General features: G+C 45.2%; 1 protein-coding gene across 1 annotated transcript in view; it reads left to right on the top strand.

Annotated features, from left to right (window-relative positions):
- Window positions 1–20,948, top strand: part of LOC142786666 (metabotropic glutamate receptor 5-like) — a 136,528-nt gene that overhangs the window by 99,223 nt on the left and 16,357 nt on the right. The window contains exons 6-8 of the mRNA XM_075884293.1: window positions 4,011–4,243; window positions 6,560–6,803; window positions 16,562–16,736. Of these exons, the coding sequence (XP_075740408.1) occupies window positions 4,011–4,243; window positions 6,560–6,803; window positions 16,562–16,736 (652 nt within the window). The remainder of the gene's footprint in view (window positions 1–4,010; window positions 4,244–6,559; window positions 6,804–16,561; window positions 16,737–20,948) is intronic.

Raw genomic sequence — 20,948 nt, forward strand, 5'->3', positions numbered from 1 at the left:
TCAAGAAAATCTCTCACATTTTTCTAAGTAGCTCAAAAGAACATTTACTTGAATGTATTTTGCCAAATAAGTGAAAGAAAGTGTATAAAATCAGTGGGCTATTTTCTAAAGCTCTTTTTAACCACCGATGTAATTAAGGTACATCGGTGAACAAAAACGGACGTCATCAAGGGGCATATCGGATTTGCTGATCAGGCGAGTTGGTATCCCATAACTGCAACATGTATTAGAGTGGGAGAAATAAAAAGAGAGCCAGGATACACACGTAGAAACAGGTAAGCGCTATTCTGTCACCTACGGCGCCTGCTCGACTTTTCGTCTCCGTGGGCACATCAGTGTCGTATTATGGTGGGCGGGCAGGCATTGTAGGAGGCGTGTTGTGATTCATTTTTAAACGCATTGTCCTAGTACATGCTGCAGTTATACAAACCGGTAGCCTCTCTAAAGCATCGTGTCTAGTATGAACGCCCCGAAACTTCCATAAAACAGCCCTGTAACTGTTTTTCGTGTTGTGAGGCCATGTGCGGGACCAAGAATATAGCTAGCACCACAATGCCCACCTTGCTGCGTTGCCAAAGCTGATGTCAGAGTCTGCTACTTTCGCAACTAAGGCAAGGCCAGCCATAGAGAATGTGTTGCGACCCGTCATGCCCTTTAAAGTTTTCCCAGTTTGAGCTGTTCGTGATGAAAGCTTTGATAATGATCCACTCTGACCTTCCAGTAATGAATCTTTCGGACGAATACGGATGGGTGGCCAAACTGGAGTTTTTAAAGTCGTTGTGCTTTAACGTGCGCCACCATCTGTCTCAGCGTAAACACATCACAAAATAGAAACGTTTTTCGGAGAGCCTTTTAGGGATTCCACAGCTATCGTTTTCTACCGTTGCGCAAAAGCAGTTACCGGTAAGCTGGTACCAACTGTCGCGTTAATGATCCCCCCTTCCCCAGTCCCCGAGTCAGAAAACGCAACCCATAGGATAGCAAGTTACAAAGCAGATAAGAAGACGCTGTGATTTACCGCTTGTGGAAAACAGCTGGGCTCATCTTCGGAAAAAAAAAGTTAACAAGAATAGCACGTCATTACTACGCGTTCTCACTAGTCGTAAAGCGTGTGTCGTGTTTTGAAGCGATCTTTTTTGCAACTGAAGAAACTCTAGGCTCCTCAACGAACAATGCATGCCTCCGAAGCAAGGCATCAGGCAACATGAAAGAAGAAACAAAGAAAAAAAAACAAGGAAAGAGAAAAGCGCAATAAATATGGAGCTGGTATAGAATACGCTCCCTAGCGATATATATATATATATATATATATATATATATATATATATATTCCACTCAGGAAATTTATCAAAACATGCTGACTTTCTAGAGCCTGGGATGGTGGAGGAGATAGAGACAGGGAGTTGACGTTTGCATCTCTTTTTGCCAAGGAACATGGCTACAAATTATAGAGTATAGGTTCCATTTACCTAAACCTACTGCTGCAGAAAAGATGTCGTATATTTTCTGATATATTTTTGCTTCCATTTCTTTCTCATTACATCCTCCCTGACACATGTTTCGTGTGTCTGCGACGTGTGATCTTCGATTCTTTCTTTAAATTGAAAAGCCTCGATCTCTCGCATTCCTATCGACAGACTTCGCGACTGAATTCTTTTTCGGCGCTGAGACGTCAGCGTCCGTACACACAAACCAACGAAACGCAAATAAATCGATAGCCAGCCTTACTGTATAGCCTCGTCGGTTTCCGCGAGTGCAGCCATCCACGAGTCCTCCTGACCAAGCTTCACGTATGCCCTCGGAGCATGTTTGTTTGGTCGAAAAGCTCAGATAAGGGTGAGAGAGCGAGTGTGTGCGTGTGTGTGTGTGTGTGTGTGTGTGCGTGCAGTGTAGTAGAATATTTTCAATATGTGCCATATAGGACGACATTTCCGGGAACTCCTCCTCGTCTGAGCTCACTGAGTCTCACGTACTTCCTTTGCTGACACGATATTACTTACACCGTTTCTTCGATGCCCACCTACAACCCCCTTCCAATACTTTCCTAGCTGCCAACACCGCCAACAACGAAATCTACCCTACATTACATTCGTTCTTTAGCTTGTTTCCTTGAGGTCTCTGTTAGTTTCTTCTTCCACCTTGCGATCATCTTTGCGTTTGTCATTCGATTATTTTGCAAGCGCATGTAAAACGAAGTCATAAGGTATCAAATTACTGTAATATATATGACTATATAACAGTATAGTGGAGTAATGGTGGTAATATTCTTGGTCCCTCAAAACCTCAAATCTTATTCATCCATCATCATCTGTGTTGTGCAGCGAAGATCTGCGTCATGTCAGGTCACGTTCTCATCGTTTCACACTCCTCTCTGCTTCGTAACCGCGCCACGCTACAGGTGTTTCCCCTTGCGTGCTTCGAATCTTCATGCACGGTCGCTGTAGGGATGAACAGTAAAGTTGCAATTTAGATACCCTGTGTGCTGTCGCCGCTGGCCACAGCTGTGCACAGGAAATGTGCCTCGAGCGTGCGTGATGGTCACATTACTGGACAGCTCGGAATGTTCGCGGAAGCGCTGTTCAACAAAGAAAAAAGCAAATCAACGCACAAGGTTGAAAGGGCAGCCTTTCTCTATAAAGAATTCACGACAGCGGAATGACTCCTGCACACGTGTCGGCTGCTCATAAGTTATGACCGGAGCAGACGGCCATTCTCACGTCCTTTTTATTTACTCAATACCCGAGCGTTCATACATTCTGGTCAGGTAGTTGTTTAGTTACCTTAATGCGTCTACGCGCTTGATTTAGTATGTACTGTCTCACGAGTCATGTGTGACGATGCTTTGCTTTTGGAGATTTCGAGACCTTGCAGATGCATCAATGGCTAGATGCTTTCCTTCTTTTACGTTTCGCTAACGGATAAACCAGATGGCATCTTTAGATATGCAGGAATAAAATGAGATAAGGCTTTTTTTTATCATGGCGTTATATTAAGCAAGCCAGCGACGGAAAGAGTGACAAATAACGTGCGAAAGGCAGAACATGATGGCGTAGTTGATATCATTGCATTTCAAAAAACTTAAAGAGAGGCGTAAAGAAAGTTGCTATATTTTCACTGTGACAACCTTCTACAACGCGCATATTTCAAGAAGTTTTTCGGTTGTGTGTGATACGCGAACAATACACATCGGTTTTGCGTGTTGATTATTTGTCTGTATTACCATAAAACTGAATCCGAATTTCTTCAAGACATTTTATGCTAGATAAAGAGATCCACGCTTGCTAAATTATAACACGTTCTGTTATGTATTTTCCTAAGTCAACTCGTAGGCAAAAGACAAATTCTTATTCTTCATCGTTGATTGTATTGAAACACCTGTACTCCCCTCCCACGTTCGGAAACTTTTCTTTACCCAAAGGTAGCTCAATTCGCACTGCGTCTGATATCGGACGCATTGGAACCTTTTTTCGCCTCATCTAGTTTTGTAGTGCCCCAGATATCGCTTCTCGTTTGCACAAGTGTCGTCCATTCATGTGATAAGGTGTTCGCTCTTCAGGTGACGGCATGATTAGTCACGAAATTTGACGACTTGTGACGTGGTGATAACGTTATAGGGTGACGTTAACACATGGTTGTTTCTTGCATCACTCGTGTTGGCGACGACGCCACTGACGTTCACATTTCGCTTTTGGTGAGGTGTATACGCCTTTATAAGTTTGCCTTACCTTGGCACCACTGCCCTTTTGATGGCCCGTTGGACGTCACCTGACTCGTGTTGATTTTTCCATGACAGTCAGCGCACGAAAACAGAAAACACAATTCCAGGATCACGCTTGTGTACATGCTTGTGGCGTGTAGAGAAGTGCACAAGTACACGCTTGTGGCGTGTACTTCATAGTTTTCTGTGTCCTTTTGTTGCGTTGATCATCATGAGTATGTTCCAGAACTAGAAATGTTTGCCACATTACCTGCTTATTTGCTCTTTCTGCTCCATTATTGTCCTTCTGCAGCGACGGCTGGTCCGACCGCCAGGACGTGGTCAAGAACCAGGAGAAGGCGTCCGTCGGGAGCCTGTCGATCCGCTTTCATGCCAACTACGACCACGCCTTCGATCACTACTACTTCGGCCTGAACCCGTTCACCAACACGCGGAACCCTTGGTTCAAGGAGTTCTGGGAAGTGCGATTCAACTGCTCACTGGGTGTCGGTCCGGGCTCGGCACGCTACAATCGAACGTGCACGGGTGAGCTATAGAGCGACATGACAAACATTATATATATTTATATATATATATATGTGACGCTACATGAATGGGAGACACTGATGATGGAGACGTCAATGATGAGACACTGATGAAGTGGCTGGGAGGTCTTCATCCTGCCGACTCGTGTGGCGCTACATGAATGGCAGACGTGGCCTGCTCATACGCCATGTTTATTCCATTCTCGGACTTCTTCCTTCTCTGCCTCTACCAACCATCGCTTTATACGTCACATATATATATTCATGGGAAAGAAGTGTATATTTAAGGGCTCGTTTTGCCGTGTTTTGACACAATAATAATGAGATCTAACAGACAATAATGCCAATGAATGTATAGGAGAAGTCATTAGAACCAATGTAATGTAAATAAGAAGAAAGAAAAGTGGGTAAAAAATAACTTGCCGTGAGCAGGAATCGAACCTATGACCTTCGAATAAGGCATTCGATGCCCTAACCACTGAGCTATCATGGTGGCCGTCCCCCCAGCCACTTTGTTGGATTTATATGTTAATTTAAACGTGGGAGTATAAGTTAGCGCCATCTGTACCCATAGCGGTCAGTGTGGAACACCCTTTTATGAGCCTGTGTGGCGTCACGTAGCACGTAAACATATTATGAGTGGGCAGCTGACCAATATTTCCTCGTATACAACCTAACGGCACCAAGCCTGCCAGTAAAAGACCCTCTTTAATGAATAAGAGAAAGAAGCGTATACCCAAGGGCTCGTTTTTCCGTGTTTTAACACAATAATGAGATCTAACAGGCAAGAAATCCAAAGAATGTATAGGGTATAAGGGATGTTATTAGAACCAATGTAATGTAAATAAGAAGAAAGAAAAGTGGGTGAAAAAATAACTTGCCAAGTCCTGCTCACGGCAAGTTATTTTTTCACCCACTTTTTTTTCTTCTTTTTTACATTACATTGGTTCTGATAACTTCCCCTATACATTAAATGACATTACTGTCTGTTAGATCTCACACACACACACACACACACACACACACACACATATATATATATATATATATATATATATATATATATATATATATATATATATATATATATATATATATATATATATTGCAGGAACGCCCTGAGGAGAGTGAGGGTGAGCGAACGCAAGCAGGGAGTAGAAAAGAAGGGGAGAGAGTGACGCGCAGATGTTGCAGGGAGTTAAGGAGGAGAGTTGCGCATGGGTAGAGTGAGCATGGACACCGCCGACGCCACGGTACATATGCCCGAGCAAGAGATGCTTCGCATCTAAAAAGTGAGGCAGAAGGAAAAGAAAAGCGGAGAGAAACAAACAAGGCTGCCCAGCTCTGCCCTTCATTCAGACTTGGTGCCACTAGAGGGAAGTTGCCTTAACATTTGTTACAAAGTTATGGGCAACTATGCATACACACCACACGTAACAATCGCAGTAAGTTCACCTGACTTTTAGAATTAAATATCTTTCGTTCACGATAGAAAGTTCATGCAATATACTGCAGTCGAAGTGGCTTCTTTAGAGTAATTTAAGAACTTTTGACTCTGGACTGTTGAATGTTTGACATGAAATTGCTCACCATCCTTGACCATTCCCCGCCTCACCACCGAAAGCACCTAAGCGGCTGATAAAGGTCACATTCATTCTAACTCGAAGACGTACGGGAAATTCTATAGCATTTTCCGGACGACACTGTTCACCTGCCTTACTACATTCACTTTGAAGACAAGATGCATCTCAGGTGTCTATTCCTGAAACAATATTCACGCAGCTCGGAAGTTCTTATTGCTTCTGAATTCCCGCTGCAACCGCAATCCTCAATTTGTTTTTTTTTACACGATAGAAGCTAGTGTAGATGAAAGAAGAAAGCGTCGGCAGCTCTCTCTATGTTGTGGAACATACTACACAACACTTTGTTATTTCTTAACAGTAAAAAAGACAGCGCTGATTTAATGGTGAATGCCGTTGGAATGCTTCACAGCTATTCCAAATTATCACTAGTTATCTTCACTTGCTTTTATAGCCAAAGCAAATCAACATTAGTCCACTTGGTTGGTGTTAATTCAGCAAATACAGCAGCCAACAGCATTACGTGAATAAACGTGGGTGACTTGTCATATGTAAAATGTAGGCATCGCACGAACTTGTAGCGTTATTTTCTGCTTTACAACTCTTAGTTCGACCGAAAACAATACCGTGACAACATAGGTAACATACGTGGAGGATACATTTTCGTTATCGCTTACAAGTTAATCAAATCTTATGTTGCGGGTCAACTCTCATCGTAATCCTCTGTTCGTGTCTAGGCAAGGAAGACCTAAGAGAGGGCCACAAGCAGGACACCAAAGTGGAGTTTGTGAAAAAGTCCATATACACCATGGCGTATGGCCTACACAACATGCAACGCGACCTCTGTCCCAACACGTCCGGCGTGTGCCCCGCCATGGTGCCCGTCAACGGCTCCGTCTTCTTGCAGTACCTGATGAACGCCACCTTCGCGTGGAACAACGAGACGGTTTTCTTCCACGAGAACGGAGACCCCCCCGGACGGTGAGCGAATCCTTGAAGTGTCAAATCAATCGCTTCTTAGAAATATGCCACGCAGGCTGTAAAAGAAAAAAAAAAGCTTTGTTTGGCCGCTACGGCAAAGCAATGAATTTCATAATTGATTGATTTGTGGGGTTTAACGTCCCAAAACCACCATATGATTATGAGAGACGCCGTAGTGAAGGGCTCCGGAAATTTAGACCACCTGAGTTTTTTAACGTAATGAATTTCATAGGAACTAATTGAAATGTTAAAAGAGGTAATGATAGCAGCTAATACCGCTCTGGCGTGACTCCACTCTGGCATGTCTCAGCTCTGGTGTAAGAGATCTGTTCGGTCATAACTCCGCGAAAAGGGGGCATGGCTGCTCGAGAAAGCGAAACAGTTTTCGTGCTGTTGAGCTCTTGCTGCCAAGACGATGGTGGCGTCACTATCAGGTTTTCCATCATATTCTGCCACATTTAGCTGATGTTCGTAGAAGCAGTGCAATATGCAGCCAACTGATACGCCGCACGTTATCTCAGTTTATGTTACATACAGTTCGCTTGCCGAATAAGGTCATGAATGAACGAAATGTAACACACCGCGGCCTGGTGTCCCTGCACGGTCAGTGGTTCAGGGCGTGGAAGTAAAGAAAAAACATATAACCCCAGATTTGACGTCGTGCGTACGCACATATCTATCTATACATGTTTATAACCAGAGAGCGAAAGAGAGAGAGAGATAGAGAGACGGAAAGAGATATAAAGAAAAGGATATGAGGGCAGAGAGGTAAACTTAGCTCTCATTTGCTACCCTACCAGTGCAGAGAGAAAAAGGGGGGCGGCAAGCGTAAAGGTTTGCATGCCGAATCTACGATACGAATATAAATGAGGCATGCTGTAGTCAAGGGTTCCTGAAATATTGGCCAACCGGTGTGAAATCACGTAACACGCGGGCCTCTACCATTTCTCCCCTGTCAAAATGCGACCACTAGAGCTGAGATTTCCCTCCACACACTAAGGTCGCCCTTCTGGTGCAGAGACCTCGCCGCGGTGGTCTAGTGGCCGAGGTACTCCGCTGCTGATCCGCGGGTCGCGGGATAGAATCGCGGCTTCGGCGGCTGCATATTTGATGACGGCGAATATGCTGTAGGCCCGTGTGCTCAGATTTGGGTGAACGTTAAAGAACCCCAGGGGGTCGAAATTTCTGGAGCCGTGCACTACGGCGTTTCTCATGATCACATGATGGTTTTGGGACTTTAAACCTCACATACCAATTAAATCTTCTGGCTCAAAGAGCAGTGGGGAGGAGGGACAGAATGAGAGAGAGAGATGGCGCACGTGCAGGTTATTCTATTATCAGAGCAGCGCCTACCAGATTCCGGGAGAGGCCATAATAGCTCTAGACCTGACGTGCGCCTTTAGTTCCTGTAGACAAGACGGTGCAGCCTTAACGCCGAGGTCGAGAGTGGTGTAACGAGACGCATCTCACTAGCACAGAAGTGTTCAAGCAGACCGAGCAAAGCAGTAAGCTAATCTGAAGCTGCGGCTTCCTAGAAAGACGAAAAGAAAGACGTTCTCGAATAGTTAGCTGGAATGGCGGTCCGCCTTGCCGAGTGTCAAGCGCATTCTTCACTTGTCCGTTATCCGTGACTAATTACGGCACCGGGTCGTTACTTCCAGACGCGCCATTTTCCGAACCGATACGATGCCCAAAAACACACGCAGCCGAGCTGCCCTCCACCCACTAATTATTTTTTTCCCGGCGTGGCTCATCGGTTCCGCCCATTCACGCTTTTCGCACATGTCACTGTGGTGCTTGTGGGCGCCCACTTTGCCGTGCCTGGTCCATCCCCCCCCCCCCTAGCATCGCTTGTCTTTAGGTTCAGGTAAATGATGACACACTTGATGCGTTAGAGAGAGCGAACGTGAAGTGACGTACATAACTCACGTTTTTTTTTTGTGAGAGACATCATCTTAACTGAAGTGTGAGAGTGCGTCTGCTTCTTTACGCCAGCACGCTAATTGTGGCTGTCTAAATTTTCTTCACAAAACTGCTTTGGCATCCCGTTTCTATACACAACATTGTTATCGTTTTCATGCGCTGCTTTTGGCTGTGTTTATTTGTCACATTAGTTCGGCACACTCAATGAAAACAACTGGCAATTATGTCAAGCAAAGCATACGGGATGTGTTTGTCTTGTTCAACTGTACTGTAATGACTACGACCTAAATTTAAAGCAATTGAAGTGAACAAAAAAGTACCCTTTTTACCTTTGTGATCTAAACCCGCAACTTCTTTCAATTTAGCTCGTAATCATGACGACGTGGCCGAACGCAGCAAACAATGCCTGTTGCTTTCATTGCTTGCGCATAGCAGAAAAACAAGCTACTTGAACCAATCCCCTCCTGTCTCACTGAAATATTCACTTCTTTTATTCCACTTTGATTGTTATTGCTATATAGCCATTATATGAACACCCTCGGCTGGATTTTGCATTTCACCACCGGTGTAGGCGTGGGCGTCCTGCACTGTATATGTATACGTATCTATATATAGGAAAACTCAAGAAAGAAAAAAAACAGAAAAAAAAGACCCCGGCGCGCGGAATCGAACGTGGGACCTTCACGTCGAGGATGCGAGGCGGTAACCACCTAGCCACCAAAGTGTTCCTCCTTCAACGTTCAAACGGCAAGCTGTTTATATTTACCATTTACCGCTGTTGGCGGGCATCTCGGGGGGAACTATCGTGTTTTCAGCATTATCAGCAAGATGGCGCAATGAGCGCGCGGTGGCTGTCATCTCTCGCGCGTACTTTCGTTCGTGGAAAGGAGGGGAGTGGACGATCTTTCTCTTGCCCTTATCTCCCGGTGGGGAGGATCATACGTCTTGGCTGGCGACGGGCTTGCACTGGAACAATTCCGTTGTAATTACGGGGTGCTCAAATGTCACTGCAGTCGTTGCAGAGCCTCCGTTTGCGGAAAGGGCACGCTTTTTAGACACGGCGAAGTAACAACTGAGACGCTTATTCACGTTCATCTGTACTGCGAGTACGTTTCGTGCATCATTTCGTGCGTAAAAAGCGTGGGGCATGTTTAGATCTGCTTGTCATTCTGCGCGTTACCTTCAAATTTATTGCTATCGCGTTCATTGCATTGCCTTTGTGGCAAATCTGTGACTTTTAAAGAATAGTCTTTCCTTGGGTACTGCGACGCAAAAATTTTGGCCTGTCTGCCTGCCTGCCTGCCTGCCTGTCAGTCTGATGCCTGCCTGCCTGCCTGCCTGCCTGCCTGCCTGCCTGCCTGTCTGTCTGTCTGTCCATTTGTTTGCTTGTCCACCGTACCAATACCCCAAACGGCACCAAGCAATACCTCAAATGGGTAACCCTATCCACAGCGCCCACCAATATTGCTCAAGTTTCAGCGTTCATACTTGTGCGATTTTAAATAAAGGCAATTATTGCGCATATCTGAGGCACCATGACAACACGTCAATATTTGATATGTGCGTCTTCATACAAGAGAAGGCATACATAAGTAATTCTAAGGTCCGTCGCGTTAATCGCGCTGCGCTGACAGTGCAACTAGATGCTCAAAATGTGAAGTGTTTCCAACGCTTTGCTAATACGACACTGTGGTGGCACCTGCCCGTCCCTTTGCGTTCTAGGCCATAGCGCCTCCGAGACAGGCGTGCATCTTTCTCCGTGGGCGTGCAGGCCTTCCTTCGTTTTCGAAGATAACTGCCAGATTGCGCTCGTGTCTAACGTGCCTCGATGCGTTCGTCCGCCTTCCCTGCACGGATCGAGACTCTCTAACGCAGCGTTTCTAGAATATAATTCACCAATTTTTCTCGCGCAGAACATCAAATAAACGTTTTGTTCACTCTCTCCACACGCCAGACTATCATTTTTCGATGACATTTGAAGAGAAACATCCAGATGCGGGGCCAATGTTTTTCGTTTTCCTATGTTGCATCTATTCTGTTTTCCAGATGGCGTCAGCAAATGTACCTCTTTGCAGCTATTGCAATTATGGTTCCCCTCATTACCTCCTTTATTCTTTGTGTGGGCCAGGGATAAATCGGTTATCTAACTGGTATTGCAATATTTGAGTGAAGAGAGGGTTCGCGATCGCACAGACAAAAAGAAAAATAAGATTAAAAACAAGGTTTAATATCGATGTGACCAATTCCCAGTTTGGTTTAGCGTCACAGACCTCCAATTTAAGGCTTCCTGCCGCCTCGTCCTTGACCTATCCTCTTTTGTGAGTGAGTGCCATCAATACAAGGTCATCATCATCATCATCATCATATGTTTTGAAGGAGGATTGCCATGGCTTAGACGAAGTGAGTGTTTACTTTGATCTCATTTTGTTCAAGCTTCGTTGACGAGTTTAGCGCGTTTGCTGCAGGTATAGAGGAATTATGAGGACTGCTATTGTAAGTCTAACTGTTGGCATGTTTACTTCTTTTGCGATAAGGAAACGCGAAACGATAAGTTGATGTTATTCAAACACAAGAAAACTGCACATGGCAACAACACCTCTACACCTCACAATTAGCTGAAAAGAAAAGTTTCTCGATGGCATCTTGATAACGATTTCCGCTTCTCTGTTTTTCGGCAGCTTCGAGTGCTTGCGGCGAAAATGAGTGTGACTCGAAAGCGGGGATCAAAGAAATTATGTTTCGCATCCGCACTCTCACAAAACTCCCGTGAATGTATCCGCTCCCTTTCTGCTCTGTCTTCATTTCTAATTTTGCTCAGAAGGCGTCCCTTTGAAGGCACACGATCACTGTGCAATACAAGCCTCGCCCTTTGCCGAGCGCCGCAAGTACTGGTGCTGAAGCGCGCCATGAGGACATCGACTATACCACTGTGCTTACCCGCGGGAAATGCGAGCGCAAACATTTAGCCGCATCATGTTTAATGCGTTCGCCAACACTCGCCATTCATCAATCATTGCGGAATAGTTCTGGGCCCCTCTGGGTAGTTGTTCAGTATGATTACATAACTTTCCTAGTCAACGAATTCATTTTTATTTCAACGTTTATTTTTTGTAGTACTTCCTTCTTGTGGCACGATTTGTGTACTTTGATCAACACTTTGTATTAGCGGTGTATATGTCGCTATAGCACGTATGTAACAACAGTAATATGCCATTGCGTCAGGAGCACTAACCGACCGATCGACCGACCGACCGACCGATGATCTATTACTGTTCTTACATACTGTTGTTACAAATCGTGCAACATGAAGGGAGTACTACAGAAAAATTAACGTTGAATTAAAATAAATTTGATAACTAGGAAAGTTATAGAATCACACTGAACAACTAACCAGAGTGGCCCAGAACTATTTCGCAATGAATGATCATTGGTGAGTGTTGGTAAAAACGCAGTAAACGTAATGTGGCTAAACGTTTGCGCTCGCATTTCCCGCGGGCAAGCGCAATGGTATAGTCGATGTCTTGTTGGCGGGTTTCAGCAAGTTTGCCGCACTTCTTCATTTTTCCCTTTTCAAAGCCACAATGCCCACGCATATAGCAGTTCCTCAGCCTCACAAAACATTTCTACCGCTTTGCTATAGATCGCTATGCGGTGCATGGATTTGCCTGCGTGACACCAAGCGACGTAACTGTATACAGCTCTTCGGTCTTTCCGTTCGCGTGCAGTGCTCGCTTTTGGCAATTTATGAAACTGAGCTGCCATGTCGTATGCTACTGTCGTATACACTATCGTCGTCGTCGTCTCTAATGGCCTCGGTTAAAATAAAGGATTTACCGCGCGTAGACACCTAATCAAAGGTGATGACTCAGTCAAAGAATGTTGGGGTGGCCTAACAACTTAAATATCAGCGCTGTCGAATACGCCGGGATGAATCGATTCAGATTGATTTTGACCACCTGAGATATTGTTTATATTACACTAAAACTTGAGAGCGACGACGTTTTTGACAACTTTCTCGTCGTAAGGACGCTGCCACTATCGGAAATCACTTGCGCGGGGACCATATGTAACTGGTCACTGAAACAGGTGGGTTGCTGAATCAACGCCATACTCGATTAAGCGGCATACAGGAGTTATGAGTGTATACCGGCTTTAACAGGAACACGTGTAGTCTGCTAGATGATGCTTCCGTCATCCCGCTTGTTCGTGCAGCACCTGCGTTTCCGTTCATTGTCATAGGTGACGACGACGCTGCGACTCCTGGAAGTTCTTCGAGGTATATGAGAACCACTATTCAGAAAGCAGTACGGAACACAGGAAAACTTTGCGAGCTGTTCGCGACACGAAATTCGACGCACTCAGTTTCAACGTCTCAGCTGTTTTTCAAATCGTTCGTTAGGAGTTGATCGCAGTAAATTATCATTGTCTTAACATGTATGTCCTCTTGAGTGGCCTACAAGAAAACTATGATCATCACGATAGGTGTATGTGTCTAAGAAATAAGGTAAATCCAGTGACAGATTGCTAACCACAGGTCCACTATAAATAACGTAGACAACTTTTGGCCCGACAAATGACTGCGAAGCTGCGATGAGTCGAAAACCACCAGTAAGTCAAATTATAGAGTCTTCTAAAAGTAACTAAAGGGGGCTCTGGCGCTGCGATTTTTCAGCGACCATGGGAAGGAGGGGTAGTACATAGACTTGCCTAGTATTCGTGCTTGCGGGCATCAAACGCAGTTGTGGCTTCATTTATTTCAGTGTGTTCGTTTTTTTTTTTCAAATAAAAGAACAAACCGTTATGACCTTCGCGACCCGATTTGACTTGGTGAGCCTAAAAGATCAAGGCAGCGAAGTGCGACTGCTGAACATTCGCAGATTTTTGTTTCGTGACGAAGCAGCTTCAAGCCACGCAAAGCCAACCGAAGCCGAAAGTACGGCAATCAGGCAAATCTGTGAACTACCCATCATTCCCATGCTTGCTGAAGTGCCATGCCTTGGAGCTCCCATAGACACTAGCGCCAGAGTTCCCTCTAGTGTATTTATAGGAAACGCTATGCAACAAACGAGAGAATAGCAGGGAGCGGTAAAAGTAACGGCGGCTTCGAAGACACTGATGCGATGGAAAGGCTACCATAACGATGACGTGTCCGTAGATCTATGACAGGTGCGAACGCTTGGTTTCAACGCGAGTTTGCGTCTCTGAAGTTTGGACATCTATGTCGTGTCTGTGACTGTGTGTGGCGTAACTCGAACCTCTCTGCGCTGAGAATCATCTTAGAAACAACTATACATCACCTAGACAAAACCTAGCAATAACTTAGAATAAACCTAGAACCTGCATCACCTAACTAAGGCACACACACAAAAAACCTAAACATTTGTCCAGTGTCACTGTTTCAAGCCTTGCGTGGCTTAGTGCTAATTCCGCCTTTCTTTTTCCCCCTTTCTGTCGTAACGGTGAAGTGCTGGGTACCGTTGGGCGTGTTTGCGATAATAATTTCGCCGGTTTTTGCACAGCTTCCTACGTCCAGACGTAACATGCCACACCCCCTCGTAAAATCACCCGCTTATCGGTTGGCTTATGAGACGGTCGTGGACCGATTCGAGAGAAGCTATAACGTCACAGGACATCACTTGGGTTATACAAGGCACTAGGCTGCTGACCCGCAAGTCGCGGGATCGAATCGAGGCTATGGCGGCTGTACTCGATGGAGGCGACAATGCAGTGAGTTCATGTGCTCAGATTTGGGTGCACGTTAAACAATCCCAGATGGTCAAAATTTCCGCAGCCCTCCACTACGGCGTCACTCATAATAATATGGTTGTTTTGGGACGGTAAACCCTACATATCAAGCCAATTGCCCATTCTCTCATCGGAGGGCCTTCAACCAGGCTCTATTAGGTTGAACTTCCAGCCTCCAACCTATCCGTTGCCTCGCCTCGCCTATCCGAATTAACAAATTGCGCCAGGGAGCATTATCGTTTATCAGAGAGCATTTAAACAGCACGCGTTATCTTGCTGTTTAAATTCAGAAGCACGCCATGCCATTGGCGGCAACTGTCACGAAAGGGTTGTGTTACCTAAGCCTTCTAGGAATGTCACTGCAAACATATAGCTAATACCCCGAAGCGGCGGGGTTAATAAAATGGCGTAAGGAAGCTCTCTTCATGCGAGTGTTATCGTGCGGCTCATTAGCTTGTGCAATAAACTGCAGAATTCCCTGACAAGCTTTACCTTCGCCTTATACAGCGCATGAATTTCTAGTGGATGCGGAAGTCGACGTTGTGCTTTGTTTTTTTTTTCTAGACGCTTGAGATGTTTGCGTGTACAAGGATATTTCGCGCTTCATAAACTGCACTAACCTTACCTAACGCTTTTGAAAGGTACCCCTGCCTCTTATACTAGCTTCATCGTTTTTCGCTAGCGAACGCGCTGTTACTCGTGCAAGCTGGAAGCGATGTTTTCCCACTAACTCGCAGTTATCGTTAGCCGGAAAGCATCCCCGGACGAGCCACGTGTGATTCATTTTTTTTTTTTAAGCGAAAGTGAAGGTGACAGCACGGATGAACCGAATGTCGCGAATTTCTTTTCGTGGAGGCGCGTTCGGAGAATCGGGTGCGGGTCAATTATACTTTAGCGAAGTATTTCGCATGGCTTCTTACTGCGGTACACCGTCGAAACAGATGGTCCGCGGAAAACAACTCCGCACTGCCAACGATTTCTGCTAGGCTGGGAAAACAAAACGGCCGCCTGCTCTGTAGTTTCTCTGCCTCCGTCGTCGACGCCTCGCCTGGACCCAGAACCACAGCTGGTGGTGGGTTTCGCGTGGGTGCTTCGAGAGATATTGCAGCTATTTTTGTGCTTTTTCATTGCAAAATGACGCCAGCTGTATACTTTAGTGCTGATTTCAAATCGACGAGCATTTTACCGTCCTGTGCTATTCGCTTCGCATAGTAATTGCCTGCCGCATGGCACAGCGACTACCCATCACAGCAGGTGTTCAGCAGAGGATATCAAGCATTTCTCACGGCAGACTTTGTCTTCATGACGTGGTTAACTTAATATATTTCGTGTTCTTCCTCCGCGTCATGTTTGAAATGAGTACTACTTTTCACACAAGACACCTTTTTTTTCTTGGCGATTTCAATTACACCAGGTTCCGTCGCCAGAAAATTAGTAAACTAAGTGTCCTAAAATTTTTGCGCTTTGAGGCAGTCACCATGACCGGCGTCCTTGTGGGCCCATCCAGCGCAAAATCGCCGGACATAATCAATGAAATTTTTCTTTAGTCACTCATTCACTCACTCATTACTCACTCACTCAGCCGCCCCGCCGCGGTGGTTTAGTGGCCAAGGTACTCGGCTGCTGACCCGCAGGTCGCGGGTTCAAATCCCGGCTGCGGCGGCTGCATTTCCGATGGAGGCGGAAATGTCGTAGGCCCGTGTGCTCAAATGTGGGTGCACGTTAAAAAACCCCAGGTGGTCGAAATTTCCGGAGCCCTCCACTACGGCGTCTCTCATAATCATATGGTGGTTTTGGGACGTTAAACCCCACAAATCACTCACTCAGTCACTCACTCGCACGATCAAAGTGTGTTCTTACGAATAATAAAAATCACGCAGTACTATAGGCCAATGAAAGAAACTTGATCTAGAACATGTCCTTATGTCTACGTCACTGTTATTCATTGAAAGAAATAGTAAGGGAGAAAGCTTGGAATCTTAAAAGCTTTCGTTGTATACCACACGCTGTGATTCGATAAAGCGACTATAAGGCGTTGACGCATTTCGATGTGTATCTGACTGATTCAAGTTTCGTGTTCGATATTGCAGGTATGACCTGATGAACTACCAACAACTGGGTGAGCATCACTACGACTACGTACAGGTTGGTTCGTGGGTCAACGGCGAGCTCACAATGACCCGAGACGTGCAGTGGCACCGAGCACAACGCACGGCGCCGCCAATCTCCATTTGCTCGCTGCCCTGCGAAAAGGGAAAAGTCAAGGTACGCCACTGCATCGCAAAGCCTGAGATCATATGATTCCATAGTAGCACACTAGAGAATATACGCTGGTAGCTGGCGCTAGTGTCTGTAAGTACGTGCATGGTGGGGGACAGAAGGGGCACCCCAGTCTGCTGCATACGTTTACTGAGTTATGGCCACGCAAGTTCTAAATGCGAATGCATTTCTTAGTCGGGCTATGTCAAGCCATAGCCTCCTTTAATAAAGGAGGCTTTGGTCAAGCATCCGGCGGCGGCATCCGTGCGGCGGCCGCGCGACAGCAGGAGTTATTTCTCCGTTCTCACTCCCTCTCCCATAGCAACAGCTGCGGGCGCGCGCGCTTATTCTCGCCCCTAGCAACCGGAGCATCTTCGGTGAGAGAGTGTAGGAGCGGGTGGGTGCAGTGCTTCACCACTCCTTCTCTCGCCGTTCGTTCTCTTTCCTCCCTGCACCTTACTCTCCCGTCCACTCTCGTCTGATTCAACCGTTCGTTGGCTGGGCGCCCCTTACGAAAATCCGAAAGTGTGTGCTCAGGACGCCGCTGTGAAACGCCAGCACGCCAACGCAGAGCCGAGAACGCTGGCGCCCCACTCTCCCGTCTGCTCGCTCCTCACTCTCGACCATTTGCTGGCTGGGCTCCTCCCAAGGCGTTGGCAGAACTTGGTGAAGGCGGACGTCTGACGGCAACAGTGCCCTCTCTCGGCACAAGAAATGCATTCGCATTTCCTCACGATTCCCTTAGGAAAGGTGGGGTTTTGGGGGGGGAGTATGAACGTGCGCTGTGAGTCACACCGACGCTAGGGGTAAGATCGCCAACCGGGGGTTTGTTTGACGTTGTTAAAACTGCACAGACACGTAAAAAGACGTGTTGAAGGAACTCATCGCGGATGCTGCAGTCATGACGCATTACTGCCCTTTACCAAAAATGCTGAGAGGACCATGCCAGATTTAAAAAAAGAACGTGTTTTTAAGTGTTGAAGGCATTTGACTATGGCGCAGTGGCATCTGAGCCAAGGCCGCACACTTTGAACCCTTGAAAAAACTACTAGGCCTGCGCGGAACGCGCAGCACAGCCACAGCGAAAGCTCGGTCTTTCAGTGTTTTCTGAACACTCTTTCGGTAACTGCTACAAGCACGCTTGCTCGGTACCCTCAACACCATATATATTCATATTTTTTGTGTAGTAATGATGATCATGATGATCGCCGTGGGATCATTGGCACCTACCCCCTCTGGTGGTCGAGCATGAGTCGGGCAGATCATACATACTGGATTTAAGTATAATGTTTAGTACGAGGTAAAATATTATTGAGATAATTTTTCTAATGAAGCGTTAAGTATGAATAATTGTAATCTTAAGTTGCACTATTTTGTTTATTCTCCCAGAGACTGAAGATATTTTGACTATGAATGCTGAATAAAGAAATTCACCTAACAAATCTATTCGGGTCGCATATAAACTTTCCGAACGCTTTGAAAATATTCTTGTCCGAGTGTCCCAGTGCGAAGGCCCAGGATGATAACAGAACAACCAACGTAACTGGTAGACCACGTTGCCGCAATATAATTTTTATACTACGTTTTCTGTGTAAGGAAAAAAAAACGTCGGTAGTTCAACAAAAAGTGTTTGATAGTTTCGAGCTCGTTGCAATAGGAGTGAGAAGTTGGAGATTGCCAAACCGGTTCTGTACATGTGAAAAATCTAGATTTCGAATTCTACAACGCATTCTGGTTATTACAACTTAAGCTCGTCTTGCTGCACACTATTTCCTGCTCCAAGGCAACTGTAGGTGCAGAAAGTCCGTTGATTAATATATACTTGGAGTAAACACAGATAATACATACTTTTTGAACCTTGCCGCAGCAACAAACGCCGTAACAGGAAAAAGAGAGAGAACTCGACCTGTCAGAGAAGCTTTCGCCAGAGAGTCCGCACTTCATTGAGTACAATTACTTTGTGTCCCGGCACCCAAATTAGTCGCAGGTTTCGCAAATGATGAGGAACAAGTAATCGAAGTAATCTTAGAATATCCGAATCAGTTGAAGCAGTTAGTGACGAACACAATGGCAATGAATCTGTAACTATAGCCACAGGAGTTATAGGTAAACGAAGTTAATGTTCTGCTAATATAATAGCCAAGAACTCGGCCAAAGATATTTGGGTGTAATCAGGAAGCCTAACAGAAAACAACCAGTCTAGTTGTGTAGCATGGCACTCATGTTTGTTTGTTTGTTTCCCTGGACTGATGGCTCATACCCACTCAGGGGGATTGCCCAAGAAAGCGTAGTGCAGTTTTTCTGCGGTCATTTTAACTATGTGTAATGAATTTGTATTATAATATGACTAATGTAAGGAAAACCCCATAAAAAGACAGCAAACGAGAAAAAGATTGAAAAGTCAAGTTGAGAAAATTCGAGATTTCAGGTGTTGTAATTACCACTCAGCTGCGTTTACTTCCCTTTGCCATTTAGAATTTTTCGGGGCGAGTAATAAATAATAATGATTTGATTGAAGTTCACAAAGGTACACGTTTGGATGCCTGAATATAATTGCTAATGGCATTGAAAGCATCGCTGTGGAAATGTCCCAGAACTGAGGCACCAAAGCTTAGTGCAGTTTCTGCCATCAATCTAACGCCTATTCTCAGAAATGAAATAACTAGTAACTTTTTTCAAGTATAGTGTATCGGCAACAATACAAAAAATAATATTCTAGTGATTCCACTTCTCCGCAGAATGCGCAGAGGGGTGACATTGCCTGACCAGCTCAGTGTAGATACAGGTTTAAGGGGGGGGGGGGGGGGACACGAACATGACATCGAAATTTAGTAATTAAAACTTCAAGCTTTCTGGACTGGCTCCAGTAAGGTCGCCATGGAAACTTCAGGTGGTTGTATTCTGTCCATGTAGTTAGTTTTTCTATTGTATCAGAGGAGATTGCTGATTTTTGATATCTTATTGCTGTAATATATTCAACATCAGGCAGTATGGAGAAAACTGGGCCATCAAGTGTGGTTCGTGCTAAGGAATTGGGTAATTAATTTATTCTCAATCCACAATGTCCCGGAACTCTTAGTAACCTCAGGAGTCTCAATTGTGAGGGTACTAATGTTTTGAATGTCCTTAGAATTCGAGAGTTCTGCGAAGCTGTCTGAGCTGCACAAACTGAAAGAGAATCCGTCATTATGACGGCGTTGTTTTGATTTGACAGAAGTTTTCGAAGAGCTAAAATAATCGCCACGAGCTCCACTTCAAAAACTGGAGTAAAATCAGACAGTCTCACTGAAAAGGACCAGTCAAGCGATTCAGAGGCAATGTCTATAACTGCCTTTTGATTATTTACTGAAGCATCTGTGGCTATTATATTTTTAGTTTCTGCATGCTCCAAGTAATCTAATATTATGTTATCGAAAAATTTGAGAGATTTTAACTTGGCGTTTTGGGGGAATATATCATCATACTCAATTATAACATGACAATTCGAGTCATTACTCTCAATTACATTTTTAATGTTATACTGTTCACATTTTTACTTTGTAGATTCTTTCGTACAAACATTAACTGAGGTGTGTGAAACCGTGGCCAATGAGCAAGAAAGAAAGCGCCTGGGTTTGCGATAAAAGCATAATGAGATCTTTTTGCCGGTAAGCTATAAAATTTTAAAAATGCTTGTACGGTCAAAATGCGAAATCGACGAAGTAGTGTACGCAGGCGCACTTCGTGGTACAGTACGTTGATAGCCACAAACCTAGGGAGTCCCAGACGCATTCGCAGGGCTTCTCGCACCAAGACAACTAGAGGTTTTGTTTTATAAGCAGGGCCACCCGAGAATCACTATGCAATCTTTCGTCCTTCTTCTGAGAAGCGTGGTATCCGCTACACACTCGCAAGAAACTTTGTGCTATTTTTTCATGCAGTAGTGGACGACGATGAATTATAAGGCCTGAGGCGGATATGCACCACAGGTAATTAGTGATCAAGAACTAGCTTTTGTAATGGCTGGGAACATTGGACTCCCCACTCGTTATGCAATTCGCATTGTATGACGCCTGGTTGGTCCTTTGCTGTTTTAAAACGCTTTATTGCTCATATTAACGCGATTATTTTCCCGACATCAAGCCAGCCTAAGGCAAGCTTGCAAGGGAGTCCCAGGCACCTGCGTGGCTCAGTGGTATAATACTGAGCTGGCACGCATGGGACTCGGGTTTGAATCCC

Source organism: Rhipicephalus microplus, unplaced genomic scaffold (assembly GCF_043290135.1).
Source record: "Rhipicephalus microplus isolate Deutch F79 unplaced genomic scaffold, USDA_Rmic scaffold_27, whole genome shotgun sequence".
Classification (NCBI taxonomy): domain Eukaryota; kingdom Metazoa; phylum Arthropoda; class Arachnida; order Ixodida; family Ixodidae; genus Rhipicephalus; species Rhipicephalus microplus.